General features: G+C 37.3%; 1 protein-coding gene across 1 annotated transcript in view; it reads right to left on the bottom strand.

Annotated features, from left to right (window-relative positions):
* Nucleotides 1-21,671, bottom strand: part of rho-5 (rhomboid-5) — a 464,881-nt gene that overhangs the window by 52,480 nt on the left and 390,730 nt on the right. Inside the window, exon 15 of the mRNA XM_090404834.1 lies at nt 10,585-10,685. Within this exon, the coding sequence (XP_090260960.1) occupies nt 10,585-10,685 (101 nt within the window). The remainder of the gene's footprint in view (nt 1-10,584; nt 10,686-21,671) is intronic.

Genomic DNA, 21,671 nt, shown 5'->3' with positions numbered 1-21,671 from the left:
CTTCTCTCCATGTGAATTTGTGCACATTTTTATGTTGGAATATGGTGTTAGTAATAACCAGTCCATGTCCTGAGCAGAAATCCAACAGATATTTGCTATTATTATTAGCTTTGCTCTTTTCTCCAAATTTTCCCAAAATATTTTTGTATGTCTCACAATCATTTCCTACTCTGATATCCCAAACAAGGACCAACTTTTCCTTTTTCATTGTGTCAGTTGCTTTTTCTAAAGCCTCAAAAAATTCCTCCACTTCTACCTTAGAGAACCTTCTGTGGGACCATAGGCACAAATAAGTCTCATTGTGCAGTTCCCCATTCTCATATTTGTCCACATTACTCTACTTGAGACTGACTGCCATTCAAGAAGATCAGCCTCGTATTTTGTGTTGAATACTATAGCTACTCATTCTTTTCCTTGATTGTCATTGCCTGAATATAACATTTTGTATTTATTGCTCAGAAAGATCTCACCAGTTTTTGTCTTTTTCGTGTCAGTCACCCCTATTATGTCGATCTGGTACTTATCTAATTCTTCAGCTAGCTCCATTTCTTTGACATTCAAGCTTCTTACGTTGATAGTACCGATCTTTAACTCTGATGAGTTGGGGTTTGTTTTCAGATTTGTTCCAGTAGCTGACTTTTCTCTGTTCATCCTGGTTCCCTAGCGAAAACAACGGGGGCCTTGTTTAACCAGGCGATGCCCCAGCCGACATGAAATTTTGTCATGTTGTACCATCATTTTTTATTTTGGTTTAACCAATAAGAATACAATTTGGTTGGCTAAATCCCAAATTGCCAGCCCATCCTCGTTCGTTCAGTATCCAAGTAGATACCCAACATTTTATTACTTGTATATGGAAAATATATGAATTCTGGATTTAACATCAGTATCATCAAGGGTCCAGCTTCCACTGATGAGACTTCAGTAATGGTCAAACTTGTCTGGGTATTGTCCTTGTTCTATAATGCATCGAAATATACCTTACTGGAAGTACATGTGCTGTGCTTCCAAATTACAAGATTACTGTGCTTACAAGATTGCCTCAAATTCTAAAGCAGTGGTCGTCAAAGTGGTCGATATAACATTGTTAGGGTTCGATCCGGGCTCAGGGGTCAATAGAAAAATATAAGACATCATTGTACGGGTAATATTTAATTCGGTTAACTTGGATTACCTCCATCCTGAATGACAATGCAATTAAGAGTGAATCGTGGGAACAGTGATATGAGTAGGACCTGTAAGATGGAGTAAGGTCATGAAAATAGTTATTGAGGCCATTCAAGTAGGCCAAAATGACGTATTTACCAATAAAGGGATGTTGGTGGTTCCTGCCCAGCCGGCGCGAGATTGCAACACGTGCACGGTTCTTATTTACTTATACTTACACGTATTCGATCCCAGTCTCATTTTCGCGCATCGACATACAAGTGAGTGTTAATGTTCTAAAATTCATCAGCATACATATTATAATTTAATCGTTATTCATTTACGACCTAAACTTCTCTATGTTGAAGAGTTGAGCACGGCTGGTAGTAATACCAGTGATATTAATATCACTAGTAATACCAGTGATATTACTAGTGATAGTAATAGTAGTAGTAATAGTAATACAATAATATATACTATATTATACATACAATAAACACTGTAATTATAAAATAAACAATCTAAAAACTCACATAAGTGTCTTTTTTTGCTTGTCCTATTATAATTACATCATCATCATACGTATCAAGGATTTAGGCCTAGTATGGCCTGTTCCGGCCTTAGAAGTCATCGTTGAATCGTTTAAGAGGACGTCCTATTATAATTACATAATAGTAAAATAGAGGGGGACCGATAAAAAGTCAAGGAACTCTTGAAGGGGTCGACGGTCAAAGAAGTTTGGCGACCCCCCTGTTCTAAAGCAATCAAATGTGAAGTCAATAGCCTCTATATACAAGCAGTCTAATTGTGATGATCCTACAGGTGCTAGTTATGTTTGCATATGCTTGGTTCAGAAGATCCTGGTTTTTCTGTGTATTCCATAAAGGTTATGCAGAGGTATCATCCCACTCATCCAGCTTTGATCCTTAAGCAGTCCATACACATTAAAGGAAATGGAAATCTGGGTGAAGATAAAATCCCAACAGACGTAATTAAATATATAGGCAATAAAGATAGCTACCTACATGGTAATAGGGTTTATTGAACAGCGATCATGAAAATACATCAAATATATTGAAGAACAGAATTAATCCTATTTTTGAAAAATTATTATTATCCAGGTATCTCCATGGAATCAAGAGACTCATCAAAATAGGCCCACACTAAACATTTTTTGCAAAACATTGATCATACTTCTCCTTAAACTGATTCACCATTGGAGCACTCGCAACTATCTCTGGCAATCCATTCCACTCTCCAAGCAAAGAACCTAGTCTACACACCCTTACCAACCACATTTATACAACTTTCAAGGATGACCTCCTATTACTACTATTCATGCATTGAAAAATTTTTGTGTCAATCTTATAGAATCCTTTTAGTAACTTATAAGTTTCTATCATGTCCCCTCACTTCTGCTTATGAACTAAATTTGGCAACCCACACATTTTCAATCTATTCTCATAGGGAACATTCCACAGCTCTGTCACCAGCTTGGTCACTTGTTTCTGAATCCTCTCCACCACCTCCTGATCTCCAAGAAACCCAAGTGATGAAATGTGTGCACAGTAATCATGATGTGGCTGAATCATAGCCTTATAAAGAGGGATAATAACTTCACTATCTTTACTTTTATGTGTTCTTCAATATGTCTTCTGAACTTCAAACCTCTATTCACCATCACTACCCAGATCCCTAGCCTCATCAATTTCCTATAATCTAGAACCATTAATATGATACTAATATCTCAAAAGATATATTTCGGCGATTACACCACATTTTTTTATTCAGTTATTCAATTATATAAAACATCGAAATAATAGTTCCCGACAAGTTCCGTAAATCGTAGGATTTACATCTTCAGGGGGTAAATAGTATAACTTAAAGTTTAAACAAGAGAATTAATAAATACAAATCATAACCATCTGGCTATTCATAAAACTCAAATAACAGAATGCAGATATATAACGTTATTGACGTTGAACAATACTAGATGATGTCACGTGTTCTTGTTCATACAGTCCGAGCTCAGATTGAGGTAGATTTTTTATTAGAGCTGACTACACTTAAATGGAGAATTACACCTTGATTTTTATTGCATTGGGTTGGGTTTTTTAGCATATTAGCAGCTTCTTTAAATTTTCTTATATAACTGTTGTTTTCTATGTATGACACGTGGTTTTTTTTGCCAGAGTACATCGTGTCCAGTGGAAGTGGTATGGAAAGCAAGACCTGTTTTTTGTTCTCTTTTGTATTGTACGTCTTTTTGATGTTCAGCCATGCGTATTTCTCCAGATCTTCCTGTCTGTCCTACGTAGCAAATCCCGCAAGAGCAATGGTAATCACCGAAATATATCTTTTGAAACAATTAGCAACAGAAGTCTATGCCTGCAATGATACTAATATGTAATCGTTTCATCCCCAAGTGCATTACCTTACATTTTGCAACATTAAATTGATAACCATTGTCCTATGACCATACTGCTAATTTATTTAAATCATCTTGTAGGATATCTACATCACCTTTATCATTTATTGCCCTCTCCAGCTTTGCATCATCAGCAAATAACTGAATACACGCCCCCCCCCCCCTCCCTTAAATCTTCTGTATATATCATTAATATACAAATTAAAAAAGAACACTGGGGCACTCTATTAGTTATGCTCATTTGCCTTGATTCCACTCCACTATGCACTATACCTTCTGATGTCTATCAATTCCCCATCCTCCCCAATCCATGTCATCAAGTGTATATCCATTCCCATTTCTCCATCTTATGTAATAGTTTTCCATGAGGTATTCTATTAAAAGCCTTGCAAAGTCCAGCACATCATTGTATAGCCATTTCCTTTATCCAATTCCACTGTTACTTTATTATAAATTGTGAATAAATTACCAAGGCAGTACCTACCTTATATAAAGCCGTAATGTCCACCATAGGGTTTCATATTCCTGAATTTTAACTTTATCCAACTTTTCCAACACTTTAACTACCATTCCTGAGATACTAAGTGGTCAATAATTTGTTACTTCTGTCTTGGAGCCACCTGTATGTAATGGAACTATCTTACCCTCTTTCCACTCCCTTGGGACCTTGCCAGAGCTAAGACTTAGAATAAACAACTTTTTCAGAGGTGCTGCCAGTTCTAGCAAATTCTTGTAGCACACAAGCTGATATACAGTTTAGTCCCACTGCTGTATTCACTGATATTTTTCAATATATTGAGCACCTCCAGCTCATCTGCCTCTGACACATCAGTACTTGTAAAGTCTCTACCTGGATGATAAAGCCTTGCAAAGTAATTGCTTAGTAGTGCAACTATTTCTTCTGCTTCTGTTACTTTCCTAATATCAACAGTGAATAAAGTTATCCTTCCATAATTATTCTTTCTCTTACTTGCTATGCAGCAAAAAAAACTCTTCTGGATTTACTCTGGCTTACTTAGATAATTTTCTCTCATAATCTCATTTAGCCTTCCAAGCCACACTACAATAACAAACAAATTATTCTGAACAAGCTATATTTTTGTCAAGTTTTTTGGTTTGGGTTTGGTTTTTGTTTCAGTTCACAATAATTTTGGTTAAGTGCTGTGTGTTTTAACTGTTTTACCTCTCTCTATGATGTTTATTAATAGTGTAAATAAGTTGACATTTGTAGTTATTCATTTTGTGTAGCTCTAAACTGGCTACATCTCTAAGAAAGCAATCAAATATATGTACTCTTTCTCAGCACACACCCACGACTCAAAGACAAATAGCCAATGAGTGTGTTGTTGGTTTGGGTATTCTTAATGTGATTCTAAAGAGGTTTAAGGAGCCAAGTATCTTTTCTCTTGACAGAAAAAAAAATATGGAAAATAAAGAAAACAATGCTTATTCAAGATCATTTACTAGTTAGGAAAAAGTAAAATGAATCCAAGATTGTCTGCTGTAGACTTAAACAGAGACTTGGCAGCTAGTGGGATTAATGTTTCTGACATTAACTTTTGAAATAACTTTTCATGAAAACTATGCAGAAAAAGAGGCTCCAGTGTACAAAGATTGGACTTGGGAAGTGAAAGAAGATATTCTCAGATGAGTGCCATTTCTTTGTCCAAGGAGAGCGTATACCCTATGTTCACAAATCAGCAGCCGAGAAGACTTCTCCTGCCCACTTTCAACAAGCTCCTGAATATTCAACTAAAAATATGTTCTGGGATTGTTTTACACATGATGGTCCAGGATCACTTGTACCTATTGACGTTATGATAAAAAGTGACCAATATATAAAAATATTGAAGAAAAGAGTAGTCCCACAGATCTAGAAACACAAATCTCGCTCCATGCCACACTTCAAAAAAAAGTGAAAGAGTTCCTCAAAAATCACAGCGCCCAATTGCTTCAGTGGCCAAGTAACTCTCCTGACATTAACTGAATAGAAAATTTCACTGGGCCACAGTGAAAAAGAGACTTGGACAAATTGTGATACAAAGGATAACTTAATACAATCCATTAAAAAAGTATGATTTCGAGATGCAGAAATAAGTTCAGAAATGCAGAAATGTGTTCTATGTTGGTAGAGTACATGAGCAAATTAATGAACTTATTAGGAACACACATAAATTATTAGGTAAAGTTGGAGTTTAATTTTTTTGTACTTATTTTCTTGCAAAATTGAAAATTTTCTTTAAAATGTGTTTAGATTAATTTAACCACATACTGTAGTTACCCTTTTTTGTCTGTGCTTTGTATTGCTCATAAGCATGCTAATCACCTTTTTGTTTATATTCCTTCTGCAATGCTTTTTTTTCTTTTTTTTTTTTGCAGCTACTGCTTTGTATTGCTACTCAATCCCTATTCGGTTTATCCTCCTGACCATAGGTATGCAAGTCTGATACTGCCTCTCTCTCTCTCAAACAATTGCTGCTGCTTCCCATGCACTACTGACATTCATTCCTTGTAGTTTCCTCTGCCATGCCACTGCTCTAAGCTGCCACCTAAGTTTATCATAATCTTCAGCTTTTTTAGTTCCACACAAACTCTTTCTTGAATGAGAATTCTACATGTTGAGTAACCTCCCAGAACAAAACTACAGGGTCCATTTGCTCATTCGGAGGGAGAGTTGCTACTGTAGTTATAGAGAGAGATCTTCTGATGCTATTACCAGATCCAATACTCTCAAACCCCTGGCTCTCCATCATGTGCTGTTTCAGGTAATTATACTTTAGTAACTGTATAAATGCCATTTTTATTTTGCCATGTGACCTTTCCTCCTTCCAATCTATATTCCCATAGCTGAATTCCCCCATGATAATTGCTTAATCTGCATTCTTTGTACTAATCTGGCATTCACATCTTCCTCCAAACCCCCTGGTCCATAGCAGCAACCAATAATATATTTTGTCTTATTGGCCAAACTGACTCAAATGAATCATCTCCCTCCAGTTTACGATCCTCCTTAACTTCTATTCAGATGTCATTGTTAGCCCATTCAGATTTGAAATGTAGGAAATTGCATCCAGCTGGTCACAGTCATTCATGCAATCACTCTCATTCACCCCAGGGTGGCCAGGCATGATTAATTGCATTTTCTCCCCCCCCCCTTCTCTAGTTTCTCTGGTTTTGTACTTTCACTAAACAACACTTTCTTCAAACATCTATCCAAAACCATTCAGATGTCATTACCAGCCTGTTCAGATTTGAAACATGGAAAACTGCACCTAGCTGTTCATGATCTTTCTTGCACTCACACTCATTTATCCTAGGGATGGCTATTTCTTCATAGGCATTCATGCATTCACTCTCATTCATCTCAGGGGTGGTCAGACACATGCTTGATTGCATCTGCCATAAAATCTCTTGTTCCCCTGATTTTGCACTTCCAAATTCTCACTGAACAAAGTTATGAATGAAGGACGGATTAACATTAACAAGAGTGGAAATGGGAACAAGGGATCACATCTCTGGAAATTGATAATGCTATGAGGAGTGATTTTTGTGAGTGCTTTGGGGGGAGGGGGACGAATTAACTTTGGCAAAATTTTAGACAAATTTTCTTTCAACAGTTGACCACTTTAACTGGCTTTACTCATAATACACAACTTAAAAAGAAAATGGATTGATGCAGAAAAATTGTTTCAATACCTAAGAAAAAAATTGAGCAAATTGTGTATTACAGTTAGCAAGGCTGCAAGACTTTTGCTTAGAGAGTGGTGAATGAGTTGAAGTAGTATGATATGTACTTGGTCAAATTCTAACAAATTGTACTGTCTCTTCTTCTACGCGTTATTCCTGCTTCCTATGCAGGGTCCGCGTGTTACTTAGATGCGACTTCTTGTTAGCACTACTCCCAACCGACCCGTCGCCTGGTCTGCCGCTGGGGGGGTACATTTTTTTGACTGTAGAGGCGTATGTTCACGGGGCCGGTTTGCCTGCTTGCGGGATGAAAAACGCCAGATAAACTGGCGGAAAAAACCCTACTGACCGCGCCCAAGACCGGCTAACTTGGCTATGCCTGAGGAAGATCCTCAAATTCTTCACGTCTACAACGGGAATCAAACCTGGGACACTCCTTCCCCAGGCATATGGTTGCGAAGTGCAAAGCCACTAGGCTAACCGCGCGGTTAAATTGCTACTGTCTCTACCTTTCAATAAACTTTCTTTTTGCCCAGTTCTTGTCCAGTTCAGCTAATCCTTTTTAACCCTCATTACTGCATTTTATGTTTGTTTCCTTCCAAAGGTGCAACTTTTTTTTGTCATTTCATAAAATTTTTAAACCTAACATCAAAATCTTAGCATCTTCTGGAATTATCCGCTGTCAATACAATCTCTTATTATCTCTTGTCGATAATTTAAAAAGATTTATCTTTCTCTATAATTTCTCTGATGGATTTCTTTCTATGGGATGGTATTTTTAGCTGTCATTAGGTTTCTATGATGCCAAGATCATCCTCCCATAATAATTCATTCTTCTACAGACCCCATATCAATATGACTCCTGGTCTCAATTGCTAACTGCTGCTCATGCTACACTATTCTATCACTGCAAAGCAAGCCACCTTCCTGGCCACACATCTTATGCTGTCTTTATTAGTGCCTTCTTACAGACTGCATGTTAATTGCTTCATTCATCCATTTCACACTTACCTTATTTGACATATGGAATGCATAGAAATATGCTGATAAAGAGTTCTTGTCTAGTGCTCAAGAAGCACTGATCTCCTTTCATCCAACTCTTCATTCAATGCTATAACATCAAACTGCCTCCTGAGATTTCCATAATCACCAGACTTGTAATTCCACATAAATCTATATTATCATAATAAAAATGACACAATGATCACCATTTTCTTATTTCCATGTCACAAATGTCACCATTCCCAGGCCTTGCAACACAAGCTTCACTACTGTGAAACTCTGTAGAATGAAATAACTCTTGTAGTACACTCTATTCACTGGGTTCAAGACCCACAATTCTCCATCCAAATTAAGATAACTAATTGCTTTTCCAATAATTCAGATCAGTCCACATCTGTGGCCTTTAGTGCACAAATTCCAATATGCAGAGAGCTACTTAGTCCATGTTATCAAATTAACCAGTAAATCTTAATAACTCAAAAGGTCCTGTGAGTTATTAACTTTGGCTTCTCAAGACATTAACACATGGGACCCAGAATATCAAAACAATTGTAATGGTGCATGAATACAAAAAAACACTACCGTAATACTCCACTAATGCTGCCCCATTTAGTAATGCATCATTAGAGCATTCATGCTCAGTGATTCCTAAGAGCAGCCATTAATGCATCATCGCTAACAATCATTTAGTGCAGTTGTGTAGAATACATTTACACAATCAGCTACTATTTACATTATTTGGCAAAAATACACACAAGATAATGGCTTTTGCAACTGCCAATACTACTTCAGTAATACAACCAAAGAATTGAAAAGTAACCCCTGAAGACTGAATTTCTCAAGGTTTGTGGAAACCAAGTCTGGTCCCTCATCTAAAATATAGTATAATTAGTAACTTTCATAAAAAAATTGCTCAATAAAAGTTCATTGCTGTATTTGTATTTTCACTTAATAAAATATAATGACACCATTTAGCACTGTTTCAGTTTGCACTCCATGTTCTAGGAATGTATCCTGGGTATTAACAAGGGTTCTTGTAGAAAGGATTATATATTGGCAACACATGATTATTATATTTAAGGAATTCACAACGTATACTGGAATATTAATTAAAAGAAACTTTAATAAATACTTCCTAATAAATAAATACGTTTAATAAATAAATACGTTGCCATGAAGATGGCAACGTCACATTGCCATCTTCATGGGAACATACAAATATGACACGTGCATGCAGGCACTACAAAGAGCAAATGAGGCAGAAGATAAGAAACTATTGTTGTTCCTAAAGTCTTAATGGTGCCTCCTAGTGGGCTATATTAAGTTGTCTTGGCCGTTGGGCTGATGTTCTCATGATGTAAGTCTCCCAAACTTGGGGCAGTCTCATGCACCCAAATTTGTTGAGGTTTGGAATGTTTTTTAGAGGTGAGGCAGATTCTATGAATAATCTTTTGTACTTAAACTTGCTGCGGCATATTACTTTGGCTTTCTTTCAACGTATTCTGTGGCGGGTATCCAGAGCATGGTCTGCAAGACCAGAGTGGCTGTACTGGTGAAATTTCAGAACACAAAGATTACATCCGGTTTCACCAGTACAGCCACTCTGGTCTTGCAGACCATGCTCTGGATACCTGCCACAGAATATTAGAAGAAAGCCAAAGTAATACACTGCAGCAAGCTTGAGTACAAAAGATTATTCATAGAATCTGCCTCAGCTCTAAAAAAAACATTCCAAACCTCAACAAATTTGAATGCATGAGACTGCCCAAAATTTGGGAGACTTACATCATGAGAACATCAGCCCAATGGCCAAGACAACCCAATATAACCTGCTGGGGGGGTGGGGGCACCATTAGGACTTTAGGAACAACAATAGTTTCTTATCTTCTGCCTCATTTGCTTTTTGTAGTGCCTGCGTGCACATGTCATATTTGTATGTTCCTATGAAGATGGCAATGTGACGTTCTCGAAATATAGGAAGTATTTATTAAAGTTTCTTTTAATTAATATTCCAGTATACATTGTAAATTCCTTAAATAATTTAATAGTCACTTATTAACAAGGGTATTACTGTTCAATGTTGTCTACAGTTGCTGTGCATATATAGTAGCCATGGATAACAAACCTAATGTCTATGATATGTTGATGTAAACCAACATTTAAATGGGTGAAGTTAGTATGCCTCATATGTCAACTAAGGCAGCTGTGGTAAATTTTTGAAAGAATGTTTTAAAAGAATTCAGTCAACAGATTTGTGAAATACAAAGAGGATTTTAAGAATTTACTTAGTTTTAGATAATAATGCTTCTAGATTAACTCACCCTGCATGTAGGAAAAGGGAAGTCCACAATCTATAGAACTGGTTAGGCACCTCAGGATTATGGAAGGGAATCATTCCACATATGTCATCTAAGCATGAAACCTAGTAAAAACGAATAAATGAACAATATAAAATAATGAGAAAAACTCTACACAAATGAATAGTACCTAAGTAGAGATTCTCTTAAAATGTAGTTATAATTTGAAGAAAAAAAAAAAAAAAAAAAAAAAAATATATATATATATATATATATATATATATACACACACACACACATTTTAAGTTATAGTTGCATAATGACCATTCACCGTAGCAAAAGATATTTCAAACTAGCTTGATACCCATGCTTGGCTATAGTATTTAACTACTATAAATCCATTTTGGGTCCAATAAACTTTCCTTTGATTGCAATGAACAATTTAAATTTAGCACAACTATCCCCCCCCCCCCATGTCAGGCAACACCCCGTAATTATTAAAAGTCATGGTTCCATCGAATGACATGACCAACACCACATTCATGTTCAGGTTGAAATCCCCTTTAATCCTCTCATGCATAAGGGATATGAGGACACATATTTTCCCTCATAATAATTATTCATTCATAATTTAGTGCCACTGTATGCATGTAGTCCTCATCTGGGGAGACCAAAGTGTTCTTAGAAATCACACCAGATGGCAGGAGTTTCAACAGAGTTACAGGAATACCAATCTCTCTGCAGTGCATGGTGTATCAAGGAGGAAGTGAAAAGCTACTGTTTTGTTGATTTGAATTTGGTGATTTTATGAGTCTTCTGGAAAGGTTAGTATGGTTTTATATATTGTTATACCTTGTAGATGAAGTGTGAATATTTAATTTGTTCATGTTTATTACTATTTAATTTGTTAATGTTTATATTCATAAAACGAACTTGAAAACAACCTGTCCTCAATGAGGACAATATGTTTGTAAGATAATCTATGCGGCAAATAGTTTGAGGTTAGAAAGTTCTTGTACAATATTTTTATAATTTTATTTTTGCAAACATAAATGAATAGTAAGTGTGTTAATTAGCATTATCATCTCTTTTACAGATGAATAACCAAAAGCCATCAGGCATAAAAAAGGCCTATTACCACAAGAGACTTGCTGAAGAGGAGATTGAGAAACTGTTAGACGAATCTGAAGATGGTTTGGAACTGAGTGATTCTGATGATGATCCTACATACCAGCAGCAACAAAGTGATCCTACAGAGAGTGACAGTTCAAGTGAAGACAGATGTTCAGTGTCCGTCCCCTGTTCGTCAGACTCACAACATTCAAAGTCCAGCTAGTGTGCAAAATACAGCTGTTGCTGGTCATATGCCATTGCAGAGACCAGTGTGGTTTAGTGAGGAAGATAATCCCTTTGCTGGTACTGAACCACAGTTTAGAGGAAAACAAGTAAATATTCACAGAGAGAGCCCTATAGATTATTTTTCACAGCTGTTTCCAGATGAATTGATGGATGAAATTGTGAAACAAACTAATCTGTATGCATGCTGTAAACGCAAAGATAATTTAGCACTTACTGTGATTGAACTCAAAATTTACCTTGGAATTGTACTTGTCATGATATACATAAAATACCCAAGTGTAAGCAGTATTGGTCTTCTGAACATGGACGTTATAGCTGATGCTATGTCAGTAAACAGATGGGAGGACATAAGGCAATATTTGAATTTTTTGATTCAGACACAATACCTACCAACAATAAAGACATTCCATGCTGCTGTCAGCCCAGAATTTCAGAGTGTAGATAAGATGACGATTCTTTTCATGGGATGTTTACAACTCAAACAATACTTACCTAAGTAACCAAAAAAATTGGGTTTCAAAATGCAGGTGAGGACATTTTAAGCTATGTATATTGTTTTGATCTTTATGTAGGTGCAGATCCTGAAAGACAAAATTCAGACTCACTCATTCAGTGCAAGTGAAAATGTAGTACTTAGGCTTTATCATGATCTTGCTGGTAAGAACTTCAAGGTATATATACACAGACAACTTCTTCACGAGAGCATCCCTCTAATTAAGAAACTAAAGGAAGATGATATTTATTTTGTGGACACATGCAGAAGAAATTGACTTCAAGGTACTGACAAGAAACTGAAAAATGAAAAGGATTTGCAGAAGATGGGACAAGGAAATATGTCAGTTACCACATCCTCTGATGGCAGTACTGTCATTAGATGGGTTGATAACTCAATAGTACATGTGGTATCTAGCTACTTGGGAAAGGAGCCTGTCAGAGGTTCAGCTGGAAAGAAAAAAAGTATGTTAAAATTCCCCTACCTTGCAGCACAGCTGTTTATAACAAACATATGGGTGGAGTGGACCTGATGGACTCTCATGTGGCTTTGTATCGAAATGATACCAGGAACAAACAATGGTATATGAGAATTTTTTACCATATGTTGAACGTACTTGTTTATAATGCACGGATCATTTGGAAATGGGAAGAAAAAGAAAAACTGGATTTGTTGGAATTCAAATCAAGAGTGGCAACTGCTTTGATATATCAAGGTTTAGCTCAGCTAAGTACAAAGAAATGAGGACGCCCTTCAAGTTAGACACCACCAGCACTAAAGAAACGCAAAACTCACTCTGTGCCACATGAGAAACGTTTAGAAGGTGGGGGACACTTCCCAAAGATGACAACAGGTGCTAATGCCAATCATTGCAGAGATGTACACTACAAGAGTAAAACAAGATACATCTGTGGTAGATGTGAGGTTCCAATCTGTCCAGAATGTTTTCAGTCTTTCCATACAAAATGAGGCAAAGAGAATAAGACTGTTCTTGATTTACATAGCTCTACTGCAAATTGTAATTGTTCTACTTTTTTGTATGTACTAAGTAATCCAAATTTTGATCATTCATGCAGTGTTTCAGCAAAATATAAATTGTTTATAATCTTTTCTGCCATACTCGTAATGTCTTTCAATGAAAATAAATTCCTCAGTCTAAGTCATTTCCATAGAAATATGTCTGTAGTCTGTTGGTGTTAGTGCATGATGTCCTCATATGAGGACATCATTTTTTATATATACAGGAAAATTTAATAAATTTTCCTGTATTCATTTTCCTGAATAAATTTCCTATATTTCATTTATTTTGCTAAAATAAATTTAGCAAAATTAATGAATTCATGGTAATACTGTAAGATTAAATGGTACCGTATCATGCCATTATAATTTTTTATAAATAAATATAAAAAAATTCATGCATGAGAGAGTTAATATCTCACATTCTATTTTTAGACATTTGTGCATAGAATTTGAAATTTATAGATGTTTGTTATTTAAAAACAATCAAAATTATAATACTTTTGGGTATATAACATTTTTTTGTTTTTTGAATTAGTTTTGTGATATAATAGCATAGTACCCATGCTTCGCAAAAGTAAATGAAAACTAATAAAGAAAAAGTATATATAGTTTGAATAAACGAAGTGTGCTGATGCAGAAAAATGAAGTGAAATTCGAAATATAACATTTGATGAAGAAATAAAAAAGAGAATATTGTAGTGAAAAAAATAACATAAAAAATAGCTACAACCTTTTTTTCTCTACTTAAGGACCTCTTTGTAGATCACATTGGTGGTTCTTCCCTCAGAAGCAGGATACATAGAACTGTCCATGTGAGAAGCAGTCCTCCCTCAAGCCAATCCTTGCCACCTTCAGCAACTGCCCCTGGAATTTCTTAATGGTCATAGCAAAGCAGACCTTGAGGGAGGGAAACTGCAGCCTCTTGAACTCAAAGGGGTATTCTGATGGTATGAACGCCAACTCTCCCAGAGCACAGCCAATGAACATTAGATCTATCTATGCTATCATATGCAGCTCTAAAATCTATGAAAAGGTGGTGTGTTTCAGTTCCAAATTCATTATATTTTTCAAGTAATTGGTGTATATTAAAAATTTAATAATTTGTAGATCTTCTTTAACAGAATCCACACTGAGAATTGCCAATAACATTCTCTACATAGGGATAAAGTCTCTTAAACAGAATGTTAGAGGAAAATTTTATAAGTTGTATATACTAAATTAATTTCTCTATAGTAAGAACATATCCTGTGTAGCTCAGTAGAAGTGGCGTTTGCACTCTACAGCGCTTGACCACACGACGAAAGGCGTTCGAATCTAGTCACCGACTAGAGGAACTTTTTCTAAGTCTTTTCTCGACCAGTTCCAGAGTAAGTCGATCTCTGGCATGGGCTAGCGGGTTTTTCGACCCGCAAACTCAAGAAAATTGGCCGTCGAACCCACACTATTTTCAGACATTAAAAATATTGTGTTAGGATTAGGGACCACCAGATGGCGGCACTTATTAGCCTTCTTCACTGCATGCTGATTAATTAGTGATAGCCTTGGGCCAGCTATCTCTGATTGGCTACCAGTGGAGATTGAATTACCTACTCAGTCTCCAAAAGTTAGATAGGGCAAAAAAACGGCCTCGTCTACTCCCTATATGGGAACAAAAAAAGGTGTTAGCTGATTTAAAAAAAAATTTTTTTTTTTAAAGAACATATTATTACATCACCTTTCTTATGGATGGGGCATATGATACTCAGATTCCATTCGTCGGAATTGTTTCATTAATCCAGATTTTGTTGATAAGTTGACACAGCTGCTTGAAGTATCTAAACCTGCACTTTTAATAAATTCTGCTTGTATCCTATTCATTCCTGGGACCTTACCGTTCTTAAGTTTTTTAATAGCTGCCTCCACTTTTGCATCAGTCGGTACTGGTCCAACTGCTTCTTGATCTTGGCTCTCTTCCATATGATCTAATTGACCAGATATTTGGATTCAATAATTCACTGCTCTGCGTATTTTCCTAGTATCATTTCATTCCCACTCAAAATTATACCCTCCTTATCCCTACATAACGTTGTTCAAGGCTGGAAATCTTTCCGACTACTATTTCACTTTTGATAGAAAGATCTGCTTTCATTGATACTTCTGAGATGTTCCAATTCCTTAAGTTCATCCTCATAGTATTTCTTCTTTCTATTTTTATGCACTCTTTTTTCTTCTTTTCTAGCCAAACGATATTCCTCCACAGCTTTACGAGTGTAGTTCTTTTGCTGCATTTGTTTATATGCCTCATTTTTTAATACAGCCACATGTTCACATTCTGCATCAAACCAATGGTTATATTTAACTCTACTGACTTTTCCCAATACAGTATCTGCTGTTGTCACTATGACATCCTTAAGAACATTCCAAGCCTCATTAACACTCTCACCAATGGTTAGACCAGACAGGTTTTCACTGATTCCCTCACCATATTTGGCTTTAACTCCTAATTCCTTCAATCTTTCCTGATTAAACTTTCTGGCATGGGACCCATATATCTTCCTTGCATTAGATATTCTGCTCCTAATCTTTGATATAATCAAATAGTGATCAGAATCAATATTTGCTCCTCTGTAGGTTCTAACATCCATCAAATTGGAGAGGTGTCTTGCATCTATTAAAAGATGATCAATTTGTTTAAGGTGTCTCCATCAGGAAACTTCCAGGTCATTTTATGAATAACTTTTTGATTTAACATTGTACTACCAATAACCATATTTCTTGAAGAAGCAAAGTTGATCAAGCAAGTCCCATTATCATTAGTCTCATTATGTAAATTATATTTCCGAATGGTTGACCTGTGTGTATCCTCTTTGCCTATCTTGGCATTTAAATCACCTATAATAATTTTTACATCCTCTTTGTACATTCCCCATAGATCTTATCTAATTCATCATAAAACAACTCTTTTTCAGCACATTCTTTTCTTCAGTTGGAGCATGAACCTTTAATTCGTAGACTACACATTCAAGGTGAGTTTGCTTTCAAGTCCATTATAAGATGTTCTATCCTCTTATTTACAATGAAATCTTTACAAAGATGTGATCTTCCTTTTGGCAGCTATAAAAAATAATGTTTTTTTAATCATAATCCCTCTCCTGTCCATCTCATTTCTTGTATAGCAGTAACAAGTATCCCGTATTTATCCAATTGCTCCAGCAGCATTTTTGAAACTCCAGATCGGTAAAGAGAAAGCACGTTCCATAATCCAATCTCATATCCTTAAGACATTTGCCATTTTGTCGCCATTTATTCCATCCAGCAGTTATTTCTTTAGATTTCGTAACAAGTTTTTTTTTTTTTTTTTTTCAGGGTGGGGTTGTCATTCTCACAGCCAACCCTAAACCTGGAGGACCAGGCCTCTGTATTTATGACCCCCGGAGACAGGGTGACCCAGCTATAACCTCAAGCACTGGGTACCTATTTTAGTCACCTTGTTCGACATGCATGGGCTACAGTGGGGCTATTCTTATTCCCTGGCCACCACACAGGGAACTCAGGATACTCTCCCTATTTTGAGTAGGAGTTCAGAGAAATGCCCAGCAGAGACATCACCTCTCAAGTGGATCCTCATGTTTTTCCTAAGAGAGTTTCCAGATGAGGGGCCATAGATACAACACCTTGATGCACACCTAAACCTCGTTGGCTCGAGTTCCCTCTTGGCACTACTGGCAGAGTCTGCTGGGAGTCTCCAGCCAGCAGCACGGTGATTCCCTCATCACTCCATCAATGTCCCTGACATCTTTGAAGGTTATGCTTGGTTCCTCAAAAATCCCCTTGGGCACCACAGTCTTCTAATCTAAAATAATGAGCTGCAGTCCTGAATCATTTGGGCCGTGTTGCTTTGTTTTGAGATGCTGCACATGGGTGCTTCTGCATGGATGAGGTTGAGGGCCATTTTGCCTCACCTCCAACAACAGCAGTGATCCAGAGGATGCGACAGCCAAGGCGATACCACAGTCACTCCTTACTTTCGCCAGGAGCAAGTTGATGAGGGAGGTCTTCCCAGTACCATCAGGAGGAGCATCCAGGAAAAAGACCTGCCTAGCACCTGATTCAATGCTGCTAAGTAGACCTGCCAATAGAAAGTGAGCTGCTCATCCATCAGTGAACTCTCGTTATTTGAGAGTTCTTGTGTCAAGGCATTTGTGTTGTAGCTAGTCTTCCTCAGATAGTCCCTATTCCCCAAGATTCCTCCAGACCTTATCGGCTAACAGCAGGCCGTCCTCCCAAAGCCAACATTGCATCCTCAATCAGCACCAGGCATCTGTTGTACACCTTATTCATCATGCACTGCCTTGCAACTCTCTCTCTCTCTCCCCACCTGCCACATGATGTCCTCTGAAAGACTGTCTTTGTACTTCTCCCAAAGACTCAGACAATCGGAGAGTTGACAGAACACCAACATCACTGTGAAGAGCTCCTGCAGTTTGAAGGGAGAATCACACAGGGCAGCTTCCTCCAAGGTAGTGTCACAATGCTTCTCATCCACCAGCAAACCTAATGCCGTGCATGTAGACTGGAATGTGGGATGGAGGACTACCATTCAGTCTTCAGCTCTGAAAAGGATGTTGGGCCTCAAAACTCATGCAGCAGCAGCAGGCCGAAATGATAACACTTGGTGTTGTTTGTGTGGATAGTGTACACTCTTCCCAGAACATAGTCTTTCAATCCTGGCCAGCCATCAACATCCTTTACCTGCTTCCTTCTCGTGAACTTGTTATTCTTCAACACAAAGTAAGAAGGGACCTCAGTGTACAGGAGGGTTTTTGCAAAATCATCAGTTTTGCATAGCTCGAAGAAAGCCAAGAGTGTTGTCTGAGGAGGGTTGCTGAGCTTCTGGGCCAAGTTGTTGGAGGTAAAGTACATATGCTGATCATTCTCGAGGTGAACAGGAAGATGGAAGACAGTGGGTACTTCTCATGAATGGAAAATGCCAAGATCCTCAACTTCCAAAGCTGCTGATGCACTGCCCATTCTCATACAACTTCACCTCATCCCTCTCATTCTCCAGGGCAAAAGCTGCCTGGTCACTGTCCTTGTTCACATACTTGCAAATGTGCTTGATTGACTTGACAGAGTTGCATAACTCCACATTGATGTGAGCATCAAAAATATGTGATAGGACAAGTTGTAGGGCACCCAGTGGTTGTCCAACTCTATCCCACTGATTTCTATGGTAACGTCACCATCAGCTGGAGACCTTCAATACTGCAGTATCCATCATCTCCTGTGTGAGTGTCCTTGAGAATTGGCCGGGGGTACCTCTTGCTGCAGCTGCCTCCTTTCATGTAGGGTAAATTGTGGTTAAAGTCTTTGATGATGTTGTGGAGGAGAGGGTCTTGCTCAGGGTCAGGGAAGATGCACTGCTCTAGCCATAGCAAGATGTGGACATGCAAGTACCAACAATTACCAGAGCTACCTCATTTGCTATTGGTGCATTGAAGTGACCTCCAAGAGCATTTCCAACAGGCTTTCTATCTGCATGAATGATGACTTCGAATTTCTTGCAGGTTGGGGATACCTTGTCCAGGGTGGTCTTCAGGTCCTTTATGTAACTGTTGACATCAGGAAACTTGCTGCACTTCAAGCACACTTCCCTTTCATTCTTGCCCACAAAATAAATCGGACTTCCTGTTGAGGTGCTGGCTGCAAACTTCCCACCAAGTGATACACCTGTCCCTGAACTTTGGAGGACGGTATAAAGCCGTCTTGTAGAACCTACTTGGCTCTGAATGATGTCATGTTGAAGCAGCCATTGTACTTCCAAACATAGTCCATGAAGTGGAAGTGCTCGAGGTGGCTGTCCATTACCAGGCTGTAGAGAGGCTTGGGCAGAAATTCAAAGGGTGAGAGCTACACCTGCCAGTGCTGCAGCAGATGCTGGGAGCCTCCTAATTCCACTTGAGGACATTACAGTACTGGCACCTGTGGCTCATAGTACCCACAGCTACGGTGCTGTCTGTCTGTCTGTCTGCCTGCCTCATATGCCATGTCTGAGTGAGCCTTGACCTTCCAATGGAAGTGCTCACCCTTCTACTCATCTTCCAGGATTGCTTTGCTCATATCGAGACTTGCGATTAACTCACACACATCCCTAACCATTAGCTAAGTATCATACATGATATAGGAGAGGGACCAGAACAAGCAGGCTGCATCTCCTGTGATGGGGACAATAGCATGAGGCATCATCTCTCCATTACCATTTAAAAACACAATTGCCATACTGACTTAAAAAAAAAAAAAGAACAAAATGCACTAAAAAGTGAAAAATAACCCTATAAATAATAAATAAATCAGCTAATGCCTTTTATTCCCTTATAGGGAGTAAGCGAGGCCTTTATACCCTATCTAGTTTTTGGAGACTGAATGGGCAGTTCAATCTCCACCAGTAGCCAATCAGAGATAGCTGGCCCATGTCTATCACTAATAATAGCAGCCACTGATGAAGAGGCTGGCAAACAAGTGCTGCCATCTCTTGGTACCTAACCCTAACAAGATATGTTAGGGTTAGGTACCAAAAATGTTACTGTCTGAAATAATGTGGATACTACGGTTGTTTTTTTGAGTTTACGGGATAAAAAACCAGCTTGTCCATGCCAGAGATCGACTAACTCGGGAATTGGTCGAAGAAAGGCTTAGAAAAAAAGTTCCTCCAGTCGGCAACTAGACTCGAACTTAAATCTGACTTCAAGCGACCAAGCACAGAGGATGCAAGCACCACTTCCACTGAGCTACACAATAACCCTTTCTTAAATATATGAATTTAAACTTTGGAGTCGGCACCAAATTTGATGCAAACTAATTACATAAATTTTCAATTACACGATAACCTATTTAATTGTTGTCAAATATTACTAAAAGTTCTGAAAAGAACTGATTCAGAAGTTTTGAAAAATAACTGAAACACAAAGTAGTCCTAAGAACAAATAATTATTCACAGAATACTCATATGCATTCACGGATTTAGCCCCTCAGCCACTCATACTTATTATCATAAGTCACAACTTCTCTTGTGAGAGCTCTGTCACCTATGCCGCTAACACGCTGCTACATCTACTCGCCATCCAGCAGATACAGGTGTAACTACACAAAATAAGGTACGTGTACTTTCATTGAGAATAAACGTATTTCTTATTACTGAATGTATGAAGTAATGATACGTAACTTCCAATACACATACACACTTTTCTGTTAGTATATGTACGTATAGCTTGTGAACTATACTTTGTTTGGAGTTAATTTGTTTGTGTTAAATTTGGTGCCAACTCCAAAAAATTTAAATTCATATTAAGAAAGGATTATTTTTCACTTTTTAGTGCATTTTGTCCCTTCTATTTTTTTTTCAAGTCCATTTTATTTTTTATTTTTATTTTTTTTTTTAAGTTTTTGAGCTTTGTTGTTTCATTTTTATATAAAGATATAGATAAGAATACAAAAAACTGTTAGGGGGACCACTGGAGAAACATCCTCTTTCAAATAAAAACTACCACTTTTTTACTTTTACCCCTTTAGGGGTAAAATTTTAAAAACCATTAAAACAGTTTCTAAAAATTTTAAAAAGACACCTATATGCCAAAAAAGAATGTTATAACTCAACAAACATAGGAGATATGAAGGATTCTATAATTTACCCATGAATCTAGATTTGTCCTTTAGGGGTTGATTAGGGCAAAATCCTGAATTATGTTGTTAAGCATTTGTATGGCTAACCTTTGTAAATATCTAAGAGATATTGAGAAATCCATGAACAAACATTTTACTCCTTTTCATATTCCCACAGGGGTCGAATTTCTAAAAATCCCTTCTTAGTAGGTGCTTACATCATGGAAGGAATATATTCCCCGAATTTCATGTTTCTAGGTCCAGGGGTTTGGGCTGGACTTCATTTTAGGTGCATTTTTTTTGTAATGTGTTTTTCTGTCCATCTTATATGTATAAGCATACATTGACATATCTTGGCCAGTCAGACAAAAATAGTTACATAATTACTAACTAAACCAGGAATGGAAGAAGACATGCAACCAAAAAAAAATATTAATTTATAAAATAATATATAGAATATGTTGTGTAAACAGTGACACAATGTATTTGTATATGCCTAAGGGGTGGGATGCTTTTCAAAGATGTCACAGAAAGTTTGAACGCATACACATGAAGCCTGGTAAATGAAAAAAAATGAACCACAGAACATAATGAAAACAAT

Source organism: Typopeltis vanoorti, chromosome 15 (assembly GCF_054136105.1).
Source record: "Typopeltis vanoorti isolate ZY-2024b chromosome 15, IOZ_Tvanoo_1.0, whole genome shotgun sequence".
Lineage (NCBI taxonomy): Eukaryota > Metazoa > Arthropoda > Arachnida > Uropygi > Thelyphonidae > Typopeltis > Typopeltis vanoorti.
The sequence above is the reverse complement of the archived record's forward strand: the minus strand, read 5'-3'. Positions and strand labels throughout refer to the sequence as shown.